General features: G+C 37.2%; 1 protein-coding gene across 2 annotated transcripts in view; it reads left to right on the top strand.

The window, feature by feature from the left end:
• Positions 1-308: 308 nt before the first annotated feature.
• Positions 309-21,638, top strand: part of NEDD4L (NEDD4 like E3 ubiquitin protein ligase) — a 455,315-nt gene continuing 433,985 nt past the window's right edge. For both annotated transcript variants that reach the window (XM_012541477.3, XM_012541476.3), the window contains exon 1: positions 309-1,136. In XM_012541477.3, the coding sequence (XP_012396931.1) occupies positions 1,089-1,136 (48 nt within the window). In that variant the 5' untranslated portion in view covers positions 309-1,088. The remainder of the gene's footprint in view (positions 1,137-21,638) is intronic.

Below are 21,638 nucleotides of genomic sequence, written 5' to 3'. Positions count from 1 at the left end.
TTCAAACTCATTCCAATACCCCATCCCCTTGGGCAATATAATTGCACTCAAACCAGGGGAATGGGGGTGGGGGGCGAATCAAACCAACCTAGCCTGACCGCCTATCCTCCCCCAAAGGCTGAAGCTTGTGATTGGCTTGGTGGGCTCTTCTTCCCGCCCCGGTGAGACTGGGAGGAGAGACGGAGAGGGAGGGAGGGTCCCCTCACTGGCCTCGGGTGGAAGGAGGAGGAGGAGGAGGAGGAGGAAGGGGGGAGGAAGGAGGGAGGAGGGGAGAACAGAGAGGAAAGGGGAGGAAGGGGGTTGTGGTGGGGAGGATGTGAGCCGGGTTAATGTGAACTGAGAGCCAGATAGCAGAAGGGGGGCGGAGAAGGGAAGGAAGGAAGGGAGGAAGGAGGAAGAGGAGGAGGAGGAGGAAAAAAGAGGAGGAGGAAGAGGAGAGAAAGCCAAACGTCTTCGTGTAGCAGCAGCAGCAGTCTCCGCGGCAGCAACAGCAGTAGCAGCAGCAGCAGCAGCAGCAGCAGCCGCCGGGAAAGCCGCGGGGAGGCAAGCAGCCCCGCGTGTGCGTGCCGGGCAGGCGCTCACTCCAGAGTTGGGCAGCTCTAGCAGCAGGAAGAAGGGACCGCAGCCCCTGGAGCTCGGGCTCTCTTAAGGAAAGCCGGCGAGAGTAGCAGGAGGAAGAAAGAGCCTAGGGACTTGCTTGAGAGCTTTTCACATCCCTCTCCTCTCTAGCCTTCCTTTTCCCTTCTAGTCTCATTGCCAGCCCGCATTTCCCCACAGCCTTCCGGCTTCAACTGCAAGCTTGGGAGGAAGCGGCCCCGGTTGAAGTGGGGGAGGAGGTCGCACCTCATTGTAGTGGACTCTCTTACCTGCTTTGCATTGACACTAACTGCATTGCCATCTCCTCGGGCTACAACTTCCCAAGGGGGGTAAAGTGCATCCCGGGGGCGGCCTGGAAGAAGAGTGAAGTCCAAAGTGTAGCTCTTGTAGCCGCTGGGGGCTCTGCTTAGCATTCCGGAGAGGGAAGAGAGCTGCAACTGCTTCGTCCCCCTCTACCCCAAGAGTTGGGGGTGCTTTTGCCCCCGGGCTCCATGGCGACCGGGCTGGGGGAGCCAGTCTATGGACTTTCCGAAGATGAAGTAAGTGATTTACTCTCCCATATCTCTTACGAGTTGGTATGCTTGATCTGAGCCCATCTGTCACCCTCGCCCCACCCCCACTCCCTTTCACTTCCCCGGGGAGCAAGGGAGTTTCGTATGCGCGGGAGGGTTGAATTTTCTGAGGGTCAAATTAGAGGATGGGGGTTTGGGAGCTTCGCACCGGCTCTCACTGTCCTTTATAAGGGAATTAAAGGAGCGCTGGTGGTGGATTCTGAGTGAGGGGTACAGTGGCAAAAGGTGAGGAAGGGTCCCTGAAGTGCCGGGTAACGGCACCTGGGCCACCCGGCAGCTCAGATTCCCTGGAGCTGAGCGCAATCCTCTCGGGTAATTTTCCCCGCTCCCTGCCCGAGGCTCTTAGGTTTTGCTGTTGCCTCTTTCTTCCCGATTGGAGCGCGCGTTGTTTGTAAATAAAACGGCGGAACTCCCTGCTTACTGACCTGGGCACTGGGGCCCAAATAGTCCTAGATACGGGGAAGAAGTAATGCGTGTATTGTACCTTTTTCTTGTGGTGTCTTAAAGAGGAGTCTCAGGACACTGGGGAGAAAGAGAACTCGGGGCTCTTTGCAAACTTTCCCTATTGCCTCAGGCTTCATTTTCTAGTGTCACGTCTGTCTCTGGGGCCAATGACAGACTCTTGCTGCGCCGGGTTGGGCAGGGAAAGGAACCGACTTTTTCTAAGAACTTCCTAATTAATATTATCTGTTTTAGAGCCGATCGACGTACCTGTGTGTGTGAAAGAGAAATTCTTTGCTGAAGATGGGTTTAGCGATTTGGTTGTGTGTGCATATGAATACATAGATTTATGATACACAATTTGGTTGGAGGACTGATATTGTTTATATATGAGAGCGCGTATGTGTGAGGGTGGGAGTGAGGAGGATAGCAGGTGCTTTTAGGAAACTTGGATGGGTGGTTGCCGCCCAGCCATTTTCCTTCCTAAGGACGGGAGGCTAAGGTGGATGGATTGAGAGCTAAGGAAGACGGTTGGATTCTTTTTTATTAATAAAACAAACATATATGCAAAGTCACAACCCAAACAATGTTTATTTAAATGAAAAGGGCTTTGTTTTTATCCTTAGGAAACCTCCCCTCACCCCCACCTTCCCGTTTCCCTACAAGCCTGGTAAATCACAGCTCAGCCCTCTTTAGCAAGCTGTATACTCGGTTCTTATTGGTGTATTTCCATGCCAAAAAGGGGAGTGGGAGGAATATCACCCTGGAAGCCGGAGTGACAGAGAAGCTGTATGGAGCAGGTAGGAGTGGTTTTCCCCATCTGGCTGTGTTTGCGTGTTCAGGTTTGTTTCTCTGGAGAGGTGAATTTACAATCCATGAACATTACTCAGCAGGGAGGTATTTCCTATCTTAGTCGGTTGTGCATTTCATGAAAAGTTGATGCCTGGAAATTCAGGCTTTTTTGGTTTTTCTTTCTTCCCTCTTTCTCTTTTCATTCTCCGGTTGAGGGGGTGGGGTTCAGAGTGAGGCTATTATCCGGGATATGCCCACATTATGGCTTCTTTCGCAGCGATGTAGGCATCTGTTACCCACCTACTCTTGGCACCCTATATGTATGTGTGTGAGTAAACTGGGGAAGTGTGTACGGGTATGTGAACCTGTATGTAAAAATGTGTAAGGGTGTATGAATCTATCGTAATTCTTAGTTTGGATGGGTTGCACTTTATTCTTCAAGATAGCTTAGGAAACACCTGTGGTTTCCTTTATGTGATTATAATGCAGAAATCTATGTATTTATGTGAATATTGTATTTAAAATAGTTTCACCTTTTTGTGGAATTTACTGCACAATATTGTTATTTGGTGAGACTGTTGAATCCCAGAATCTTTCGTCCAGTCACTCCTTCCTTCCAATCTGCCTTTCTTTCATTTTCCCTCTTCCTTTTTATTTATTTATTTATTTAATATCAGTAGAAAGAAGACAGAGAACCTACAGGGCTGGTAAGATAAAGACATTTCCAAACAAAGAGGCTGGAGCTTGGCTGAGGTATTGTGGGTGAGAGTCAGCTGCAGTTTTGTCTCATTAAGGTTATTAACATAACATGATTGTTGGGGAAAGCTGTGAAAATGTACTTTTAAAAATACTCTAGTAATGTGTGGGGTGGTTTATTTTAGGTCATGCTTTGCTTTCTGGAGGGCAGTAGATGAGTAGATTTCACATAGCTGTGGTTTTTATGTGCTAATGTGCTTTGTTGATATCAAAAACCAGTTGAAGAATCCACTGTGCTTTTGAGAGATTGTTTTATCACCCTTTTGCCTAGGTTGGTTAATAACATTCTTAACTTGTACTATAAGAAAAGGAAAAACTGAACATATATTTGTTTATTTACATATTGTATATTTATATATATTATTTAATATAATACATATGTACAAAAATGTGATACATACCCCTATATCTCTTTCTCTCTATATCTATTACTTCACAAAAGTATTCTAGAGCTTTGTACATATAAATGACTAACTTATATGACTAACAGGCTATGAAGAAATTGAATTCATTTTCCATTTTAGCCATTTCCTTTTAGTGCTATACATGTTCTTGTATGGATCAACAGAATAAAAGTCATCAGTTTTCTCTTTTCTTAGCAATGCTATTTTGATGCCTTTTTATTTCTTTGGCATTTTTTAATAGAAGACATTTTATACTGTCACACTTTGGCTGTTGGAAAGCCAAGGAATGCTTCTGCAAAATATTAACAGCAAATTATAGTGGTATTATACCTAGTTTAGTTCTCCAGATTCCTTGCAGTCAGTCTAGAAGAAAAACAGATACAGTTTTTGAAAGAATAGTGTCTAATGAAATTTATTTCTGGGCCCTGTTTGGTGTCCATCCACAACATGGTCCAAGGGGATTGTATTACATCTGATAATCTGAGTAATGGGCACAGATCATCTACTTGGCTTTTCCAGTGTAACCTTCAATAGGTTAAATCTTTTGTTTTTATTTTTTAAGTAGCATTGAGGAGGCCCTGTTATGTCCTGGGTTTAATAGAATGTGTTCTATGTTATCCTCTGTATGTATGAATATATTTTCCTATATTTATTTCTCAGAAGTGTGAAAGCCTTCTTCCAAAATAGTGGTGAACCCTTCTCCTTTCTTTGTTCTTTTGCAACTGCTTTCTTTAATATCGATAAGCTGAAAGTCTTAACAGTTTTTTCAGGGGTCAGTCCATCAAGACATCATGTATCATCATGCATTTTTGTAGGATTGTGGGAGACTTTTAAAGACTGCATTTTATTCTACCAAGTAGATTTTCCCTTCCTCTATTCCAATAAACAGCAAATGACATTGTATTCTTTAGATCTTTTAATAAGATACATAATAATGAAGATTGAGACTATTGTACAAAATCATGACTGGATACCTGTTTCATAAAGTAGCAGATTTTCAAAGGCATTTTAAATACTGGACATCCTTATTTGTAAAATAGATTTGAATAAGTGAAATTTTATTCTTAAGAAGTTGGGAGTAAATCTGTTTTGTAAATCAAATTAGTGATATTTTAAATTAGCTTTTTAGTAGAACAGAATCACATCTAACTTATTTTTAAAGTAAATTTGGATTATATATTACTGCCTTTTTTCTCTTTCTCACTCCCTGCCTTTTTTTTTTTTTTTTTTTTTTAATCTTTGAGCCTCAGTCTTCTGGCCCAGTGCTTGCTAAGTAATAGATGCTTCATAAACACTTATTGAATAAATGATTGATTCTTACAAAGTCTATTGATGTCATGAATACACTGCTTAGTCTATTGATACCAGGTGATAAGATTCTTATTTGAACCGGTAAAACTAGGTGCTGCAAGATGTGGAGTGAGAGGGCAGTGCTATCCAGTGCTTTGGTGATTTTACCATACTTATTATACTTAATAATAACATTTTTTTGTGGGATGGAGGATTGGGGGACAGTAGGAAGAACAAAATCAGTTTAAATTTATGTTGGTAAGTTCACATCTGTTCTAATTGATCATGATTAGAATCTATTCAATTTGAGTGAATTTAAAAATGCCATCATAAATTTTGTCAGGGAAGGAATGGGTGTGGTGAGACTTTTGTTAGAAGCTCAATAAAAACTTACAAAGATCAGTTTAGTTTGAGAAAATCAGTTTGGAACAATTTTGCAATTGGCTTGAGTCCTTGACATTTTTTGGCAGTCATTGGCACTTTAGGGCATGTTTTTCTCATGAATATAACACAACATTAAGTGTAATTCATAGACTTTTTTGACCGACTGACTTCAGAAACCTAAGTAAGATGTTTGAGGAGAATGATATGTCTATTAGACAAAAATTTCTTGTGGTTTAATGGGGATAAGGATTTCAGGATATTAGATATAGTATCTTTTTTTTTTTTTTTTTGGTACCTACAATGAATGGGGGTTTAAATATGAGTCTTGGGCTGACCATGTGGTGACCATGATTCTTTTTTTCTTTACCCCCTCTCCTCTTTATATTACTTATTCATCCCTTGAATTGAGCAGTCAGTAGCCATTTTGGCAAGTAACACAAAATGCCTCTTAAAGAGCTCAAAAAACCACAAAATTGATGTTTAGGAGGCTGTTGGTGGGATTGGAGGTGGTTGGGAAGGGGAAGCAGGATGAGGCTTGGCCTCCTCCGTGAAGAGTTTATAAATCTATTTGGTAAACACATTTTAACAAGTTTTGCTAAGTTCAGATCTTTCTGTGCTGCTGGAGCTACTGTCAGCATCCTGGGGCAAAGCTCCAATAGGCTTCCCTACTTATACTAGGCAGATCAGAGAGTCAAGAATTTGCATGTTAACAATTGCCCATGTATCAACAAATTACCCACAAGTTACAAGCATAGAGCTGAATAGAATTCATATGTGATTATTAATACTTCATTTTATCAATGATGGTTTTTAATGTTGGTACCTGTTCCACTCATCTATATGAAAAGTTATTCATATTTTCTTTTCACATATTGTTCTTATATGTGTTGGAGACATTTCTCTAGTTCTTTTCATATTTTATATCTGTTATGCTGAGTTCTCATTATATAATAACAGGTACATCTGCTTTTCTAATCATACATTTCCTCGATGACATCTTTTATTTCCAGTTATTACATATTACACATAATACATTATTAAAAGTATTAATACAGTCTGATTTTGGCCTCTATGTCTCTCCTGTTGCCCTTTGGGCTGCTTGCAACTTTTATTCCTTGTATATTAGGGTTTGCAAGATGTGTGAGCAATCCAGCATAAATGAAAGAGCAGGTTAGGATCATCAAAAAGCATTGAGCAGTTTTCCAGAAAGAAGTGGTACCACAATCTGATTTTATTAGTACAGGTGAAGAAAGCCCTTTACCAATAAAGTTTCTGACCTTTTCTTTAACTTATAGTCTTAGATAGTTGTCTGGGGGACATTGAGAAGTTAAGTAACTAGCCCAGTGTCACACAGCCAGCATATGTGAGAGCTGGGACTTGAGTCCATATCCTCTTAGCATTCATGGCATCTAGCACTTATATCATGTTGTCACAGTTTCCTAAATGCAGTACAGGTGCATTTATTGCATTTATTAATATGCAAATATTTTTATGTCCATTTTAACCATTAATTTTAGTGACACTTTAATTCAAAATTTTTATCAGAGGTGCAAATTTAATTGGATTTTCTCTCTTGTTAATCTAGATGATCTTTGGAAAATGTACTAGTAGACTATAAAATGATCTAAATATGTTACTTAGGACAGAAAAATAAAGGTATTGGAATAATACACAAACTGACTGTTCCTTCTATTGATAACTGAGCAGGGTTTTTCTTTATCCTTGGCTGCATATGCATTTAGTTATTTCAGTTCTGTTAATACATACTATGAAAGTTAAGTTAAATTTCATATGCCTGATAAGAGAAGTGTAGTTTAATGGAAAGCCTTTGACTTGGGCTCAGGCAAGTCTAGAGTTCAGATTCTGTTGCTGACAGTAACAATCCTGTGACTGTGGTTAACTTTTTTAGACTCTCAGTAGCTGTAAATTAGAATTATTTATAAAACCTACCTTATAAGTATTTTAAAAGGGAAGATCAAATGAGATAATGAATGTAATATATTCTATAAAATTAAGGGGCTATATATTAGTTACTAGGGTTGTTTGACTTATTTAATAACTACTCATAATTGGTAAGACAAAGTTGAATTTTGTGGTTTTATTTGAGAACTTATAGAATTTGATTTGATTATTGATTTCACTGGATGACTTGATAATCGAACCCTTTATCTAATGTCTGTTGCATGCATATATCACTGTGCCTAAGTATCATAAATGAATTATGGGAAGTAGAGTACGTAAGGTCATAGTATGTGCCATAGTTTGTAAAAAAAAAAAAAAAAAAAAAGCCTCTAAGAGGCTTCATGTTTAGTATCTCTCTTATTAAGCATTTATGCTAGACATCTTTGAGTTGTTACAGTTTTTTTCTGTGTTCTAAATGCAAATAAGACCATAGAGGACCTTGCCATCTGTAGACAATCCTAACTTTTAAAACTCTGCTCTGGATATCTTCCACCACAGTGATGAAGCATTCAATGTCTTTGCTATGGTTTGCTTGATGTGAATTATCAGAGAGTTGAACAAAGTTATTTATATCATTTATAGAATCTATTGATTTTTTTTTTGTATGTCACCTACATTTCCTACTTTATCCCTTCCCAATTCCCTCTCCCAGATTTAAAACAAAGGAACAAAAAGTTTGAAAAACAATAACATATCAGAAAATATATAATGTTATATGCATTTGTTCTTTACCTCTGATATCCTGATTTGTAGTGTCTTGCATAAAATTTTGATGCTGAGATCTGTTAAGGCAGGTTTTTACTCTTGCAGATCAACTAAGTCACTAAAGAATGCCTTTTGTGCAGCTCATAACATGCAATTTAGATAGATGGCCCATGTCACCACCACCCTGTCTTTCTTTCTATGTACATTTATATATATGGATAGAAAGTTGGGCCCAGAATCAGACAGGATGAAGAGAGAAAGTCGAGATATCTTTGATTTGGTCAATGCTCTTTTAATGTCTCCAAATGTCTTTCAGAAACAAAAGCCCATTTAAAAAATACCAATTTTCTTCTTACACTGTATGGCTGGAAGTCATGGAATATCACAGTTTTCTATGAGTTCTCACATGGAGGGCAATAAAGAAGTACAGGGTGGATGGAAACAGGTGGAAAAGAGGTATCAAATTATAAGCTATGGGTGGGATCTTGAAAAAAGAATGACCTCAGGGAAATGTCTGCTCAAAAAAGATACTCTTAATTCTGGGAGGAGTTGGAGGAATAATCATTGATAGCCTCTTGTGTCTCATTGATATCTTTGTGATGTCAGGATGAAGTGAAGATTGGGCCCAACTATGTTGTGTGGATGAACTGAGGAAAGATCTTGGACAAGTGTTCTAAGAGATAGTCTTGAATGTTGAACTGTGCTATTTTTAGAAGATAATGTTTTACTGGCAAATAATTACCATGAAAACCAGACCTGAAGATATATGGGAAGATGGGCAATGAGTTTAAAACTGCTGTTTCAATGAATTTTTTTTGGAATACTCAAGTGTTACTACAGCTTGCAGAAATGAATATCATAGCAATTAATAGAGGTATATATCACAAATCTGGCATGTACTGGAAAGAGCACTGGATTTGGAGCTGATATCTGAGTTCAAATTCTGGGTCTGACAGTATATGACACAATGAATAGACTGATGGGCTTGATATGAAGCAGTTCTTGTTCAATTATTTAGTCACGTCTGACTCTTTGTGACTCCATTAGAGATTTTCTTTTCTTTTTCTTTTTTCTTTTGTGAGACAATTGGGGTTAAATGAGGTGTCCAGTGTTTGAGGCTGTATTTGAATTCAGTCCTCCTGACTTTAAGGCCAGTGCTCTGTTCACTGAACAGGTCTCTTCTATTTGAGATATTCTTAGACTGGTTTACCATTTCTTGTTCATTTTACAGATGAAGAATTGAGGCAAATAGGGTTAAGTAACTTGAGGATCACACAGCTAGTAAGTGTCTGAGGCCAGATTTAGACTGGGATCCTCCTGAGTCCAGGCACCAATGCTCTATCTACTGTGCCATCTAAGCTGAGAGAGATCTGAGTTCAAATACTGCCTCAGACATTTATTCTCTGTGTGACTGGATAAATCATTTAGCTCTCAGCCTTAATTTCTTCATCTCTAAAATGAAGGAATTAGATTTGGTGGTATCTAAGATCCCTTTCAATTCTAAACTTATGTTCCTATGAAATTGCCATGACCTATTTAAAAGATATATCAATACTAAATGATAACTGACATGAAGCTCATTGCCTTATTTGATCCTTATAATATCCCTATGGGATAGGTAGGTAGTACAGATATTATCCTCATTTTATAGATGGGCAGGGCAGAGGGCAGAGACAGAAGCAAGCTCAAAGGCAAAAGAAGGAGTTAATATCAAAGGAGACCACAAGAAAGGTATTGCTTGATGTCAGAAAGCTAGTTATCATTTTCTGTATTAGGCTTCCAAAGGATGTAGTTTGAAAGAGCCCTCTTTTTACTGAGTATATGAAAGGATTGTCATTGCAGATGACTGCAATCTACTTCTGCCTGTATTAACTACAGGTATTGTGACCTTAATTAAAGGCAGTTGGTGATCCTTAACTCTTACAACTTAACTCTTGTAGATAAAACTCTAACAAGAGAGTGGTGCTGATCATTTCTCAAGCTTAAAGCTTTCCCTGATTCAAGGCAGAATGATTAGAGCAAAAACAAAACACAAATCGCAAAAGGTCAGGTACTTTAAAGAGTGGACACAATTGAAAACTTAGGCTTTACTCTAGGGCTGGTGTTTTTGAGTAAACTGAGTTTAGGATAGGTAGCAAAATCTTTTAAAGATGGTGCTCTTAAGCTGGGGTCTTCTTTGTGGTTAGATTTCATGGGTCCATGGACTTAGCTAGGGGGAAAACTACCTATCTGGCTATTTTTTACTTTTAAAACTTAGTATTTTCTTTCATTATGAATGTAGGCAATAAACGTTATTCCAGGTAGTCTTTCAGCTTTGCCAGATTACCTTAAGGGCCCATGATTTTTAAAAGGTTGAATTCCTATTTCAAAAGGGACACTTGGTAGTGCAAACAAACTCCTTTGTACTTCCATTCAGCAATGAACTTGAGGCCCATACTCAAATGGACCTCCTTATATTCACTAGCTGTTGAGCTAGGGCCAAACTCAGTTTCTTCATCCCTAAAATGGACTTAATAATACCACTTTTTATGGTTGGGGTGAGTGCTGAATAATTGTGAACTTGTATCGTCAACGTTGCCTTTGACAGAATCAGGACTTTCCAAGTTTATTATCTTTACTATCCATTTACTTAGCAGTAACTTTGTACTGTACTTGAATTTTTTGGCAAACAGACTTCCACTGAAAGATGAACTCTTAATTCTTTTTAACCTGCTTTCTCTACAAGAGAATTTGCAATTGAAAATCGGTTCTTTGGGATTTTTAAAAATGTGATCTATAGTGGTCAGGGAGTGCTTCCTGGAGCTAAGAGAGTCTTCAGGAAAGGAAAAGCATTTGTTATCAGGATTCAGAGTTTCTCTCTCTAGGCCACCTTAGTTGCCTGCCCACTCAAGTTACCTTTCTTTTTTATAATCTCTTAAAGTCATTCAATGGGGTTTTTCATTCTTTGTTCTGTGAGCAGGAAAGACATACAGCCCTTTCCCTCTTCTTTTGTTTGTTCTCATAAGGTACTAGGCTGAATCATGTGATATCTTTTGGAGGAAGAACTAAGTTTTGTGCTGCATTACACTTTTTTGTATTCTCACAAGTTGTCCCAGATCACAATATCACCTCTTTCAGTGTGATAATCTTGGCCCCACTCTGGTACCTTTCTGTCTAGGTCATTGGACAACATATCTATAAAATAAAGGGCAGAGCAAGAATTTCATCTTTGGAGTAAATAATAATGGTGGGATAGCATTTAGTAAGTATCAATTCAGGAGTTAGGAGGGAATAGTCAATGCCCTCTCTCTCTCTGACAGGGAGATTCAGTTAAATAGGTATGTAGGGTATTAAGTGCTTTGCTGTGTGGAAGGAGATCAGTGTGTTAGGGGTTGAGGCAGTTAGCTGACTCAGTGGATAAAGGACTGGCCCCAAATCTAGCCTACACACTTACTAACTGTGTGATCCTGGGCAAGTCGCTCAACCCTGTTTACCTCAGTTTCTTTATCTGAAAATGAGCTGGAGAGGAAATGACAAATCACTTCAATATCTGTGCCCAAAAAATCCCAAATGGGGTTAGGAAGAGTCAGACACCACTGAAAATGACTGAAAAACAACTACAGTTATTAGGAAGATACAAATATAAATACAACTCAGTCCAGTCCTAAGGAGCTTTCAGTCTAGTGGAGAATGGAGTGTGGAGGAGGTGATATATGTGTACAAATGATTATTGTTTGTGTCACATACCAGCTGTCTGACTCTGGTCAAGTCATTGAAAGTTAGGATCATAGCATAATTGATTTCAAACTGGAGGGATCCTTTGAAATCATTTAGTCCTAATTTTATAGTTGAGGAAACTTTGAGGCTCAAAAAGTTTAAGTGACTTGCCCAAGATTATACAAGTAGTACCTTTCTGAATTTAAATCTAGCTATACCATGATGGCTTCCAAGCAACTCTTAGAGTAAATTGCAGAAGAGGTGCTGATTTCATTTCCTCACTAGGAGTTCCCCATATTGATGAAATTTATGTCTTGCTTGGCACACTTTTTCCCCCAGTGGTGTTTTATTTTTCCAAATAAATGAAAATATAGTTTTCAGTATTCAATTTTGTAAAACTCTTCTCTCCCCCCCTCCCCCATGACAGCAAGTAATCCAATATAGGTTAATTATGTGCGATTCTTTTAAACAAATTTCAAAATGTCATGTTGTGCAAGTAAAATCAGATAAAAAGAAAAAAAAAGCACAAGGAAGAAACCCAAAGCAAACAACAGCAGCAACAACAAAAAAAAAGGTGGAAATATCATGCTTTGATCCACATTTAGTCTCTATAATTCTCTGGATGCAATTAACATTTTCCATCACTGCATTGCTAAAAAGAGCCAAGCACAACACATTGATCATGCCATAGTTTTATAGTTATTGTATACAATGTTTTCTTGGTGCTGTTCACTTCACTGAGCATCAGTTCATATATTCTATATTCCATCAGTAACTGTCCAGGCTTTTCTGAAATCAGCCTGCTCATCATTTCTTATAGAACAATAATATTTCATTAAATTGATATACCCAAACTTCTTCAGCCACTTCATTTATGAGCATTCACTCAATTTCCAGTTCCTTTTGGCACACTTGATAAATATTTATGAATTAACTGCTGTTTAGGCTGGTAGCATGTAAACTCCTGGACAGTAAGAACTATTATTTCCTTTTATCTTTATATCCCTGGTTCCTTGCTTTTAAAAAGGTGCTTAATAAATGAATTTAAAGAGTTCATGGGAGCTTAGAAAATTCAGTTTTATTTTAATTTCAGTTTTGATTTTTTTCTCTGTCCTCATCTTCAAGAAAAAAAAGTTAATGTTACAAATATGCATAGTCAAACAAAACAAATCCACACACATCTCTAGAAAATTATATTTTTAATCTATATTCTTGACTCTATTATCTTTCTCTCTTTGGGGTAGGTAGAATATTTCAGCATGAGTTCTTTGGAACTATACTTGGTTCCATAGTATTGATCAGATTTTCAAAGTCTTTCAGAGTTGTTTCTCTACAGGATTGTTATATGAACTGTTGAAGGTTCTGATCATTGCATCGGTTTTTACAATTCTTTCCAAGTTTTTCTAAAACCATCTCCTTGTGAGGGTTTTAATGAAATGTATTCCCTAAATTTCTTGAGTAATTAGACAGATGTTACTAATTGAGTGAAGTAATTAGCTCCTGCTTCCTTGAGACATCAATTTATTTTATATCTAAAGAAGAAAAATAATATCACAATAAACCCTCAATGAAATATTTCCTATTCAAAACCTGAAATTGTCAAAACTAATAAATATTGCAAGGAGATTGTTGAGAATTTTAAGAATATTGATAGCATGAGGAGGTAAAAGGAATAGCAGGAAAAATTAGCTTAATTCCTTCATGTTACCAACAAGGAAACAGAGGTAGTAATACTGGAAAAGATAAATCCAAACAGAATGCTACCCCAGGTTTAGATTTAAAGCTATTTCTGCTTCTCCACTTTTTACCCTCTCCAATTTTCATTGTTCCCTCATTGTTTGTGGTAGGAAGAGAAAACCTTAAACTGTTTACAAAGTAATTTGTAGTCAATAATGATGTAGAGTGAACAGGCTTCTGAGAGATCTAACCTAATCGGGCTGGCTTGTGCTGCTGGCATTTGTGAAAATGCAATTTTGTGCTGCTTTCAGAGGCAATATCTTAAATGAGGAGTTGATTGAATTTAACATAAATGGGGAAAATATTGATCACTTTTCGGTGGGTTTATTCAGAGTATTTATTGAGCACCTATTGGGTATTAGACATTTTTCTAAGCTTGAGGGTCCCATTCACCTTCCTTTTCCCTTCCTCTCCCTTCCACCCCCCTGAAAATTAAGACAGACAGTATTTTTAAGATTTAGCTTGGGGGTGGAAACCAATTCTTTTTTTTTTTTTTTTTTAAATTATAGACCAAATTTCTTTTTTTATTTTATTTTATTTTTTTAATTTAATAGCCTTTTATTTACAGGTTATATGCATGGGTAACTTTACAGCATTAACAATTGCCAAACCTCTTGTTCCAATTTTTCACCTCTTACCCCCCACCTCCTCCCCCAGATGACAGGATGACCAGTAGATGTTAAATACATTAAAATATAAATTAGATACACAATAAGTATACATGACCAAAACGTTATTTTGCTGTACAAAAAGAATCAGACTCTGAAATATTGTACAATTAGCTTGTGAAGGAAATCAAAAATGCAGGTGGGCATAAATATAGGGATTAGAATTCAATGTAATGGTTTTAGTCATCTCCCAGAGTTCTTTCTCTGGGCATAGCTCGTTCAGTTCATTACTGCTCCATTGGAAATGATTTGGTTGATCTAGATTTGCTGAGGATGGCCAGGTCCATCAGAACTGTCATCATATAGTATTGTTTGAAGTATATAATGATCTCCTAGTCCTGCTCATTTCACTCAGCATCAGTTCAGTGTAAGTCTCTCAGAGCCTTTCTGAAATCATCCTGTTGGCCATTTCTTACAGAACAGTAATATTCCATAATTTTCATATACCACAATTTATTCAGCCATTCTCCAACTGATGGACATCCATTCAGTTTCAGTTTCTAGCCACTACAAAAGGGCTGCCACAAACATTCGTGCACATACAGGTCCCTTTCCCTTCTTTATAATCTCTTTGGGATATAAGCCCAGTAGTAACACTGCTGGATCAAAGGGTATGCACAGTTTGATAACTTTTTGAGTTATCAAACCAGAATGAGTTGGATGGTTCAACTCCACAACAATGCATCAATGTCCCAGTTTTCCGCATCCCCTCAACAATCATCATTATTTTTTCCTGTCATCTTAGCCAATCTGATAGGTGTGTAGTGGTATCTTAGAGTGGTCTTAATTTGCATTTCTCTGATTAATAATGACTTGGAGCATCTTTTCATATGACTAGAAATAGTTTCAATTTCTTCATCTGAGAATTGTCTGTTCTATCAACTTGACCATTTTCAATTGGAGAATGGCTTGATTTTTATAAATTAGAGTTAATTCTCTATATATTTTGGAAATAGGCCTTTATCAGAACCTTTGACTGAAAAATATTTTCCCAGTTTATTGCTTCCTTCTAATCTTGTCTGCATTAGTTTTGTTTGTACAAAAACTTTTCAGTTTGGTATAATCGAAATTTTCTATTTTGTGATCAGTAATGATCTCTAGTTCTTCTTTGGTCATAAAGTCCTTCCCTTTCCACAGGTCTGAGAGGTAAACTATTCTGTGTTCCTCTAATTTATTAATAATTTCATTCTTTATGCCTAAGTCATGAACCCATTTTGACCTTATCTTGGTGTACGGTGATAAGTGTGGATCAATGCCTAGTTTCTGCCATATTAGGGAAACCATTTCTAATTTAAATTCTGGCACTGTTGACCCACATTTCTAAAATAATTCCAATATAGAATGTGTTTCTCCTGGAGTAGAGTGGGTTCCTCTTCCCTGGAGGTCTTTAAGCAATGTAAATAGCAATGGTTGCTGTTTTTACCAGAAACCCTGAGGCTCTTCCCCTCTCAGATTGATTTCTTCTTTTTTTTCCCCCTTTCTTTTTTCTCTTCTCTTTTCCTTTTCTTTTTTGTTTTTTGATTAGATTAAAAAGGCCATTCCTTGCTTCCTTTCTTTCTTACTTAGGCTTAATTACTGAATGGGTAGTTGCTTCAAACTGAGACTTATTAAAGAACTTAGCTTTAAAAGGCTAAGGTCTCCCTCTATATCCAGGACCATCTCCAGTCATCTAGATTTATATCCTGCCACTGCACCCAGATGGTTCTGGAGGAGAGAGTGAAGCTGATAACTTTTCAAGTCCTCCCTCACTTCAATCTAGTTCTCTTGCATGTTATGGTATGACCTCTCTGATGTCTTGGTCAACTTAAAAATGAATGACAAACAATTACAACAACCTCTGGTTTTCATTATACTAGAAATACTTCTTGAGATAGGAGTCACTCTAGATGATTTGGTAAACTTCCTCACTTTAAATTTTGGTGTATTTGTAATACAGAGACTGCAAAATTTTCAAAGAAGTAAATTTATTCGCCATCTATCTCTTGAAAACTAGGAGACATAGTGTATATAGAGTTCCACATCTGGAGTCAGGAAGGCTCATGTTCCTGAGTTCAAAACTGGCCTTAGTCACTTATCAGCTTTGTGACCCTGAGTAAGGCACTTAACCTGGTTTACCTCAGTTTCCTCTTCTACATAATGAGCTGGAAAAGGAAATAGCAAACTACTCCAGTATCTTTGCTAAGAAAATACCAAATGAGGTTACAGGGAGTCAGTCGTGACTGAAAAAGACTGAACAACAGCAACACTTTGTCTCTTGGAAATTTGCAAAGTGTTTCCATAATGATTTTTACTTTCTCCCTATCTTCAACCTCATTTGTCCCCAGTTTATTTGCACTAAATGATATTTTTAAGGGAGGTACCCAATACAGTTCAGGGGTTTGAGATCAATGCCAGTTTTTCTTATTTTTTTGTTTCACTTCTTTCTCAGTAGAAAAGGATACATGTTACCAGAAATCAGGTGGAATAGATTTAAATGTCAAGCTATGTAGAGCTGCAATGACCCTTTCCAAAAAAGGATCAAAATGAAGGCAGCAGGTGCTTTGTTTTTCCTGAAAGTTGTCTAACTGCAGTTGAATGTTCTGGAAGGCTTGGGAATGCTAGTAGCCCAGAGGAAGCCTTTTCCTTCTTGTTTAGGTTGAAGGCCACAATTTATAGCTGTAGTATTGCTCATTTGAATTTTTTTCTTACTAGTTTGTTTTTAGTGAAATACAACTAGTAAAAATTCAACAGTATAAGTAAACCACTCAGAGTTATAATGTGTTCAGTAAATGATACATATAAGTATACACACATATATACACGGACATATACATATATATACTTATACATACATTACATAATATATACACATACACAGTACTCACATTACACAGTACACCACATGTGTGCATACACACATAGTACAGAACAATAAGACATACACATACACATGCAATATATACACACATGCATAATGCATGTACATGTATAGACACATGTATATGCAATGCATATATACACAGACACACATGTACATACATATATACAAAAAACACACACTGATGATTAGTTATGAGAAAAATGATATTAATATCTGCTATAAATCAGGTCTCTGAAGGTAGTACAGTGGATAAAATACTGCCCTGAAACAAAGAAGATCAGAATTCAAATCTAAGGTGATATACTTACCAGCTATATGACCCCAGGCAAGTTAGCTTTGTCTTAGTTTTCTCAACTATAAAGTGGTGATAATAATAGGATCCATCCTATAGGATTTTTTCAAGGGTCAAATGAGATAATATATATTTGTAAAATTCTCTGCAGTTGTCTGACACATAGTAAATGCTTAATAAATGGTGTGGTCTCTGCTTTTCTTTACCAATCTACTCTAGTCTGAGTGGATCTTAAATTTTGAAGTAGTTGTTATTGTTCAATGGTGTTGACACTTTGTGATTCCATAAACTGTAGCTAGCTTGTACATGGGCTTTTCTTGGCAAAGATAATGGAGTAGTTTACCATTCTTTGTCCTAGAAGGAACTTCAAAGATCTTCTAGTCAATCCTTGTTTCTACAAATACAAAAACTGAGGATCTGAAATGGTAAATGATTTATTTGAGGTCATGTGTATAAGAGGTAGAGCTCAGATCCCAGCTCAGATTTTCTGTCTCCAAATCTCACTCTCTTCCAGGCTTTTATGCCCTGGGGAGGTGCCTGTTTGGTGTGACCCAGAGTCTTGGTAACAGCTAATACAAAAGAGTCTTGAGGGAGATCGGGTCATGAGATTTTAGATCTCAGAAGAAATAAAAGGCAGTTTGTTTTGTGCTTAATGATGGAGGAGTTACTATTTAAATTAAGGTATGATTTGTACAGAAACAGAGAAAGGGGAAAATCCCTCCCCATTTTGCTTAGTGGGTTGATGATTTAAGAATATAGTTATTGGTGAGCCTGGATTAGACTATGGAACTTTCTTGAAATGTGGTGTATTGTCATTCCTGTCAGTTTACCTTGGAGGTACTGATAAACCCACCACTGATAAAGGAAGGATTCTGAAATAGCAAAGTGTTTATAGAGGGCAAAGGTACTGACATAGAAATGAAAAAGTTGTGAAACGTTTAGAATGCAACCCTCTTACTGATCAGATTAAGAAAATATTAGAAAAGAGCCAAGTGTTGCCCATATATATATATGGTTCTTCAATTCCCACTCCAAGGCTTGCCAGAAAAAGATTGACCCCGAGGCATTTTGACTCTGTGCCCTTTTGGGCAAATCACTTGTGCACTCAGTGGCAAGCAATTCTTATAAAACTTTAAGTTGGAGAACATTTGCTCATCATTGTTGATTGAGGGAGTTTTCTCACCTTGGGGTCTTGTGTAGGGAAAAAGAAAACTTAATATGATTTAATCACCTGAAGACTTCCCCCCAATGGCTATGTCTTAAAAGCAACTGCAGGCACAATTTCTTTGGTTTACCAATGAAATAAGAGATCTAGGGGAGCTCTGGAGTGGTGTCAGAGGATCGTTATATAAAATGTCCTAGTCTTAGTGTAGTTTTAAGCTAATGAAGCTGTTCGTATAGTTTTAAGCTATTGAAACTTAAAAAATTAACACTATTAAAGTTTACATTAACAAGCCCCTCAGGCTTAGTGTAGTGTTAAACCACTAGTTTAATACTACACTAAAATGGGACTCATGAGACTCATCCAACAGTATTCTCTCTGTGTATTTTTTGGGGGGGAGGAGCAAGGAAATTGCAGTGAAGTGACTTATCCAGGATCACACAGCTAGGAAGTATTGTGTTAAATGTTAAATGTTAAGTTTCTGAGACTGGATTTGAATACTGGTTCCCCTTACTTCGGGCAGGTGCTCTATCAACTTTGCTATGTAGCTACCCCTCTCCCCCATAAATATTCTCTTTTCTACATTGGAACTCAGGAATTTCTTTTTTGAAGGGGCAGGGAGGGAACTAGAGAGATTTGTTATATTCTATGATATCAACCTCTAAAGGGAAGACAGGTTTTCCCAAACATTTTTCCTTTTAGGGAAATTTTTGTAAACTTATTTTTATCTTTTCAAACTACAATACCATTTAGGCAAAGAATTCAATTCAAATTTAACTTTATCAGTCACTAGGAACTCTTAACCTGAAGTACAGAAAATCTACCATGTTTGATTGGGCTGTTCCAGAACTTCATTCTATCTTTGATTTAGAGCTAAAAGGAATAAGATATTATTTGTTCTAATCTCCTTATTTTTAAATTAGCATTTTATTTTTCCAAATACATGTAAAGATAATTTACAACATTTATTATTGTAAAAATTTCTGTTCCAAATTTTTCTTTTTCCCTTCCTTACCTCTCCCCTCACAAAGACAGCAAGCAATCTGATATAAGTTAAATATATGCAATTCTTTTAAGCATATTTCCATATTTGTCATGTTGTGCAAGACAAATCAAACCAAAAGGGAAAAAAGCACGAGAGAACAAAACAAAAAAGATGAAAATACTATACTTTGATCCATATTCAGTCTCCTTAATTCTCTCTCTGGATACAGATGGCAGTTTCCATTCCAAGTCTGTTAGAATTGCCTTGAATGACTGTATTGTTGAGAAGAGCCAAATCCATCACAATTTAATCTTCTCATTTTACAGATGAGATTAAGAGAGACCCTAAAAGGCCAAATAGCTTGTCCTAGGTGATACAAAGTCTATATAATAGAACAGGGATTAAAACTTAACTCCTCTGAGCACTATTTTAGTACCTTCATTTTTTACAGCATTGTATGTGGTGTCCCAGACCAAACCATAAAAGTCCAATTAAGCCATTCTCATAATGCTATTTATCATTTTCAACTCAATTCAGGTGCTTGCATTGTTGAACCTATTGAAAAAAAAATCAATTTCATCACCCTTTCAGTACAGATACTTCTCGTTGGGGTATTGACCTTCAACTAGGACTTGATATATACTCGTCTCTATGTTATACTAGTGATAGAGAAATAAATAAAGTACTTCTTACTCTACAGACGCCCACATTTTATCATCCAAGTTAATAAATACCAAACAATATGATATTAAATAAAGTATTTTGAAGAGGGAGAGACGCTCATTTTTTCTAAATGATCATTTCTCAAGTGCTACCTCCCAATATTAGTAAAAAACTAATAAAAAACTACTTTAGCAATTCACATTAGATGGACCTAACAAATTCTTATTAACTTAAGCACAGAATGCTCAGGACAATGGAATAAAACTCTGATCTAGTAATTAATAATCAAAGAGAACAGAAATGTGGCTTACAAATCCACTCTGTCAAGAGTATTTTGCATCTCATGTCAATGTAATGAATTGGGGAAGACGGTCTCAAATAACATGGTAGCATTGTGAAAAATGGATCCATCTCAGTAGTATGTAAAGAAATCAGACTGGCAAAGCAATACTTAGGAATTCTTGTCCTCTAACTAACACACTGGAGATGATTTTTAACATTTCCTACATCATTGATTGAAAGAGTCGATTCAATTCAATAAGCATTTTTGAGTGCCTTTTATATGTAGTCTAGGTATTCTGAAGGATGGTGATGGGTGGTACTACATTAGAAGCACCTAGAATACTAGAGACCAGTATATGACACATGGTGCCTACCCTCTTAGAAGCTGAAAATCAAGAAGAAAAGAAAGCCTGTACAGAGATATCTTTACTAATGGAAGTGGAAGCATTTATGTGGCACTGTAAGGTTTGCAAAGCATTTTATGTATGGGATCTCATTTGGAACCCACAACAATTCTGGGGATTTAGGTGCTATTATTATCTCCATTTTACAGTTGAGAAAACTGAGACAAATCAGTTAAGTGACTTGCCCAATATCACACAGTTAGTAAATATCTGTAGCAGGATTTGAAATCAGGTCTTCCAGACTCACAGTCCACTGCTTGTATGTACATACCTACAGAACATGGTAAACACTTTAGGAGTACAGGATTGAACAAGAGCTTGGAAGAACAAGAGATCTCTTTGTGGGGTGGGGAGAAGAGTGGGAGAATGGGATCAGGGAACTTTATAGAAGAGAAGGGGGGATTGTGAGGCTATAGACAGAGAGTCCCAAAAAGCTATTTGAAATCATCTCATATACAAGACAACATTGTCTTGTATATGAGGAGGCTGAAGGCTGAATCTTGGGAGGGCAATTTACTTAGCTAAGATAACGAAGCTAGTAAATGACAATGGTGCCTTTGTTCCACTGTAGTACTCTTTCAGTAGCCTTCTGTATTTCAGAGATGGACAACTTGTGGCCATGGGACTAATTGCAGCTCTTCAAAACTCCATGGGTGGTACTTGAAGCAAGCATATAGTTCTTAAAAAATAATAATAAAATAAATGAAATCAGAGAAACTATTCAAAATCTCTGTTGCTTATTACCCATAACCTTGGTCAGACAAGCTATTTTATCCATCTGGGCCTCAGTTTCCTTTTTTGTAAAATGAGGGGCTTCACAGACTTTAAATTTTTTTACAATTCTAAATCTGCTTTTGTAATGTAAAAGATGTTGTTTCCAAGTGTTAAGAAAACAAAAATAAATCAGTCCCTATCTTAAGTTGCTTACCTACTAGGTTGGCACAACATGGGTACATCTAAGTGTGAAGCATATACAAAATAGAATT

Source organism: Sarcophilus harrisii, chromosome 1 (assembly GCF_902635505.1).
Source record: "Sarcophilus harrisii chromosome 1, mSarHar1.11, whole genome shotgun sequence".
In the NCBI taxonomy this organism is placed as follows: Eukaryota; Metazoa; Chordata; class Mammalia; order Dasyuromorphia; family Dasyuridae; genus Sarcophilus; species Sarcophilus harrisii.
Note: the sequence above shows the minus strand (reverse complement) of the source record. Positions and strands in the feature narration are given on the sequence as shown.